Source organism: Triticum aestivum, chromosome 5D (assembly GCF_018294505.1).
Source record: "Triticum aestivum cultivar Chinese Spring chromosome 5D, IWGSC CS RefSeq v2.1, whole genome shotgun sequence".
In the NCBI taxonomy this organism is placed as follows: domain Eukaryota; kingdom Viridiplantae; phylum Streptophyta; class Magnoliopsida; order Poales; family Poaceae; genus Triticum; species Triticum aestivum.
The window spans coordinates 115904825-115910731 of record NC_057808.1 but is presented as its reverse complement, the minus strand read 5'-3'; the positions used below and the strand labels follow the sequence as shown (position 1 = coordinate 115910731).

Here is a 5907-nt window from a genome sequence, read left to right as displayed (position 1 = left end):
AATATTACAAAAAATATATTAATATAAACTTCATATGTTCTATTTTCAAACGGTATAATTTTTATGCTATATAGTTTATATTATGTGATAAAATTGACAACCTAAATGTACGCATAGGACTTGTAAACTGAAACGGAAGGAGTATAAAAGTAGTGATCTAAATACTCTTAGGCTGCCCGTAATCCACAACAATAACGCCTGCTCGTGCTAGCCACGTGTTAAGCATCCATTGGAAAGATTAATCACAAGGAAAAAAATGAGAGAGCCAGCGGAGGCTTAATAGAGAAGGAAAATGAGTTAATCACGTAACCGCTCCTCTCGCTGCTCGCCCTCTGCCTCTTTCTCCGCTGCTTTCCCATGCGACGGTTCCCACCTCCTCCTGGTCGATCTTGGTCGTCGCCGCCCGCCCGTGGTGATGCACCCACAGTAGATCCGTTCTCTCCTCTCGCACGATGCGTCGCCTCTGCTCCTCCCGTCCCTCGCTGCCATCTCCCGGCCTTTGGCTTCCTCTGCCCCAAGATCTGTGCGCGTCGCGGTGGAAGATCCGAGAAGGGAGGCGAGTCTCTCCCACGGCGTCGCTGTTGCACGGCTCGTTTGCGTTCCTCTCAAAGGACCAGGTGGAGAAGCTGACGGGAGAGAACCGGGACGAGGCCTATGCCGCCGCCAAGATAATGAAGCTCTGCGCCGCTGTGGGCGACGGCAGCAGCACCAAGGTGATGCCCGAGAGGCCACCCCGGATCCTGCGCAGCCCATGGTCACGGCCAAGCTGGAGTGGCGCTCCGGGTTCATGGCCCCCAAGCTGGTGTTGGGCGCGGCGGCGAAGACGCCACAGAGTTGCCCTACGCTGCCCCGCGCCATGGAGGAGGTAACCGTTACAGCTACTATCCTGCAATCAATTAGCCACATCCATTCTTCACGTGAAGTACCTGGGACAATTTAACAATAGGAAGTAGCATTGAACTATGACAGTAGTGATAGTTTGTTGAGTTGGGATAATGTTTAACCTCTTTCTCTGTTGAGAATTCTTGATATAATGGATAGAAATTTAGGTAAGTCATCCACATGTCATTTGTTCGAACTTGAGTGAAAAATCTGCTTCAATATGTAAACATTACACTCACTGCCATCCTTTGTTGCTATCTGTGAAGTGCTCCTTTAGCCAATATGGTACATTGGTACCCTGCAAAGTTCAGCATCAAGATAAAATCTGCAAATGTGCATGCATGCAGCCTTAAAACTCTGATATTTCTCTTGTGGAAGGGATTCCATACCTGTGTTGGATCTGGTGGCCAGAGGCAGACTGCATAATGGTACAAGTAGAATGGCATAGAGGTGGTTATGAACTTCTGATGCTACTGCCCTTTTTTTGTTTTATTTAGTGTGTTACATAATAATACAAGAATCCCCTTGGTCTGAAACCATTTCTCCTTTCTGAAAGGTGATGTATGAGGAACCAGTTAAAGCATTTGATGGCAAAAGACAGAACTTGAAAACTTCATCAGGGAAAATTCTGAAAGTATGGGTCACTTATCATTCTATAGCATAAGTTTTGATGATTGGTTGATGTCTGTATCCGTGTATGATTGTATTGTCATATTTTATTTCCTACTTCGTTGAGTTTTCTGTTTTGTGCTATAGTAACACGCAATCTCTCTCTCCCCCCTCCCTCCCTCCCTCGCTCGCGCTCGCGCTCTCGCTCTCGCTAACATTGTGATATGTTATTTTGTACCGGTTTAAGTTCCATAGTTCTAATCGTGTCGGTATCATATTTATTATTTTCTTAAGATCTCTATAGAATTTTTTGTCTGGATAATTAAAAGTATTTGTTCAGACTACTTTGACTTCTGATCAAAGATAGATTGCATTTTGTTTCAGAATAGGATGTACTTTTCTTACTAGATAGACAACATATAGGATAATAAATGTATACATAACATCTTAATTATGTGTAGGTTCACGCTGAAGGCTTTGGACAAGTTTGAGGATACGTTTGGTCCCTTTGATTGTGGCTTTATATTTTCTAATAGAAAGTCTAGCAGGGTCTGCATAGGTAAGAGCTGGATGACGGCACTGAGAAGAGACAGTTTTCTCCCTCTGACAGTTGCTTCTGTTTCTAGATTGGATTACACCAAAAGATGCCAGTGATGTACATTCTCGTGGTACTTGCTCGACAGCGCATTATTAAATTGGTTGATGGAAATAGGGAGTTTCTGACAATTGATAAAGCAATAGGTGAAAATGGATTCGAGGTTCTGACTCTGCTTCTTTTGAGTGCTTTGTTCCTTTCTCCACCGGGAACTACCTAGATGGCTTGACTTCAGTCAAGTTCTTGCCTTATGTATTGGGCAGGTTAATTTGCACTTCCTGAATGCCTCCTTGTTCTGTTATGGCACTATCTGAAAATTTCTATCCATAGGGCATACTACATTCAGTGGGAAATTTGTCTGTTCTTGATGGCTTGCTTATCCATACGAATATTGGCTCTTGATGCTTGTGTAGCATTTTTTAAGTGTTCGTAAATCATATATATATATACTCCCTCCGTCCCAAAATTCTTGTCTTAGATTTGTCTAAATACGGATGTATCTAGTTACGTTTTAGTGTTAGATACATCCGTATCTAGACAAATCTAAGACAAGGATTTTGGGACGGAGGGAGTATATATTTATGTAAATTGTATCTTTCTGAATATTGTTAAGGAACTGAATTTTTGGTTCTCCAATTTAACCCCACTTAGCTTTGTGGTTCACATAGCAAATGCTTGATAGTGAATGCACATACTACTATTTGTTCTTTGCCCTTGTGCATCGGCCAATGTCATATGTGCCATCTCGAGACAAATATATGATAAGTTGACTCAATTATAGATATCCCTATTCGTGGCATCAATTATTTATTTCTAAAGATTTATTTCTTATAGCTGTTATATACTACTCCCTCCGTTTCAGTTTACAAGTCCTGTGCGTATACCTAGGTTGTCAATTTTATCACCCTAATATAAACTATATAGCACAAAAATTATACCGTTTGAAAATAGAACATATGAAGTTTATATTGGTATATTTTTTGTAATATTTGACTTGTATTAGGTTGGTCAAATTGACGACCTAGGGGTACGCGCACGCCTTATAAACTGAGAGAGAGGGAGTATCCTTACCCATGAATTAATATTTTTTAATGATATTAAGCATTCTGGGCAGATCAGTGGCGGAGGCAGGGGGACTAGCAGGGGCCCTGGGCCCCCTAACATCTGAGCTTTCCTACTAAATTGCTGATTAACAGTGTAGAATCAGTGTTTATTTGCTGCTTTCCTATGGTTTGGCCCTCCATAAGCTATTTTGACAGCACTTGGCTTCCCTAATCCAAGTTTCTGGCTCTGCCACTGGGGCAGATCAGGCTGGTGACGACAACCATCTGGATGAGCCGAGGCATGATCTTTACTATGAAGCACAAAGTTTCTCAGACATTCTTGATAATGAGTAGATATATCTAACTAGGTAAGGTGTTCCTGATTATACTAAATGTTGTTCCCTTGCTTCCTTGACATATAGATGGTTTTCATTAACATCTCATCTCTATGTAGTGTGATGGCTACCGTTGACGAAATACAAGATGCTTTGGGTTCTGTTGTGGCACATTCACATTGAGATTTTATTACAAACTGTAGCTTCCATCAATGTTCCTGCTTGCTCACTTTGTGAATGAAGTGATATATCGGGGTCTCAATTTGCGCCTGCCATGATTCTACTCCTCTGTATGCTTCTAGGAAACATGTATTATATTGCTGTCCATTGCGGGTCATGGAATCTCAATTTGCTTTTGGCATGAACCGACCTTCTATTAGTTCACAACTTTTGGACAGTGCTAGCTATTACTTCTAACCACCTCTCATCTCTGTAATCAGTCATCTAGGCTGTAAGACTGTTGCTTCTATGTTCATATAAGCCCTGGCCCATCTTACAAATTTCTATTGTTGTATCTTATGTTTCCAACCAACAACTTGCACATGATTGTGCTATTGCATATGATGTGGTTTTAGTTTATTCTCATGTGAACAACCAAGATACTTCGTTGAAGAGGCTCTCATCGCTTGCATGCAGATGTGCCACACAAATCACAAAGAAGCAAGAGAAAAGAGCGGAGTGCCTACATGGCACCGCAGCGGCACGCCTCAGGCGGTGCAGCAAGGCTGTGCCCCAACAACTAGTGATAGTATCATAGATAATATCATGCATGCCAACTAAACAATTTTGATGAGATGGCATAGAATTAAATGAAGAAAGAGATGCTTGAGCATCATATCATGATATTGTATCATATTAAATGATGTGCTACTTTGTGTCATGCATGACAATAAATATAGTACTCTATGATACCAGCCTATGATATTTTGCATTACGCAGTATCATAGACTAGTATCATATGCATGATACTAGTATATGATACTATTAACGAATGGTTGACATATTAATACTAGTATAAATTTATGTCAACCCTTCGTTATGTTACATTTGGATCCTGCAACTATTGGACACCTCAGAAAACCTTTCAGGATATTCCTTGTCCTCTGTAAATCGAATTGATCAAAATACGTTAAATCAGGAAGGTGGTGGGTTTGGTAAATAATGATTTATATAAAGAGGTGCTCCAACTTTCTCTTTGGACGTTTAAATGTGTCATACATACATACATACATACATACATACATACATATTCCTTCCGTCCGAAATTAACTGTCGCCGAAATTAGTGAATCTACACACTGAAACACGTCTAAATACACTTATTTTTGAACGGTCACCGGGGGGAGGGGTTGCTCACAAAGCTGCCAAAACCAAGAGTCGCCCCTTAAGCTTTGGCTTATCCAGTTTATAAGGGAAACCGGATCGAAAACCTAAACAAATTGACCTTGATTATAAGGGAAACCGGGCCGAAGACCGTGCAAGTAACAAGGTTACAGAAGATGAGAAAAATATGCCCAGGAGCAGGCACGACCTAGCTAGCAGGCAGAAAGACCAACACCACGAGAGACATAAGTAGATGCGGGGTGCTGTCGAGAGATCACAATACCAAGACTCGGCAAACAACCTAACGTATCGGACCAACGTGCGAACCGAGCCCCATGGCACAACAGAGGATCACCCATAATCAACGAGTGCCAAACTAACACGAACCTTGACCGGGAGATCCGCCACAGGCGGTCGAAACGATTAGCTGCTTGGGGAGGCATCATTGTGTCGTCATTGATCAAAGGTGAACCGAGACAACACCAAGAGCCCGAAGTTCGCCGCAGCACAACGACAACCATGAGAGGGTCTTCAGCATGCACAACAACAGGAGGAGACCACGCGAAGGACAACCTAAGAGAAACACATGAAGAAGAAAACACACCACCGTCGGCCCCAAGCTGTCTGCACCACCACCACCAAATGCACCGCCCTCAAGCACACGTAGCAAAAAAGCTGTCGTTTGGGCCTCCAAGATGACGCCTCCAACGAGGTAGTGTTGTCAAGGACACAACACCGTCATCCGATCTGGCGAGCCCGATCTTAGGTTTTCACCCGGAGACCACAAAACAATGTACTGTAGGTGCTGGAGCTCCACAATGGCACCTCCTGTGAGGAAAACGACATCCATAGACGCTGCTGCTGCCGACATCGACAAAGCCAATGCATGGTTCTCACTCGGAGTTTGACACATCCCTACAGCAAGACGACTTGTAGCACGCAGAAGCAGATCCACGTGGAACAGCTCGAAGACCACGCCTCCAGGAAGGTATATGATGCCAGTGACGTCGTCGTGGTTGGCTCACACAATGGGTGAGCAGGGGTTTCTCCCAGAGCACCACCGCAATGGATCCGATTCGGACCACCGCAGGTCAGATCCGGCCGGATCCGACCCACACACG

General features: G+C 43.2%; 1 protein-coding gene across 9 annotated transcripts; it reads left to right on the top strand.

Annotated features, from left to right (window-relative positions):
- The first annotated feature begins 296 nt into the window (after positions 1 to 296).
- Positions 297 to 3960, top strand: LOC123119776 (uncharacterized). Of its 9 annotated transcripts, none has more exons than XR_006458848.1 (5): positions 297 to 865; positions 1261 to 1332; positions 1439 to 1516; positions 1953 to 3497; positions 3584 to 3960. XR_006458848.1 is itself a non-coding variant. In XM_044539699.1 (4 exons), the coding sequence occupies exons 1-3, from the start codon at positions 453 to 455 to the stop codon at positions 2183 to 2185; spliced, it is 579 nt and encodes a 192-aa protein (XP_044395634.1). In that variant the 5' UTR covers positions 297 to 452; the 3' UTR covers positions 2186 to 3497; positions 3584 to 3960. The 9 variants fall into 9 exon arrangements, 1 of the variants encoding a protein (XP_044395634.1); XR_006458852.1 differs by having other exon boundaries at positions 1230 to 1332; XR_006458850.1 differs by having other exon boundaries at positions 1149 to 1332.
- The last annotated feature ends 1947 nt before the right edge of the window (positions 3961 to 5907 follow it).

What these genes read in the sequence shown, in the direction of transcription:
- LOC123119776 (XM_044539699.1), top strand. Translation starts at nt 453, where the DNA reads ATGCGTCGCCTCTGCTCCTCCCGTCCCTCGCTGCCATCTCCCGGCCTT. An exon ending in TGCCCCGCGCCATGGAGGAG is followed by an intron (nt 866 to 1,952) that starts GTAACCGTTACA and finishes AATTATGTGTAG; the next exon opens with GTTCACGCTGAAGGCTTTGG. An exon ending in GTCTAGCAGGGTCTGCATAG is followed by an intron (nt 2,051 to 2,117) that starts GTAAGAGCTGGA and finishes TTCTGTTTCTAG; the next exon opens with ATTGGATTACACCAAAAGAT.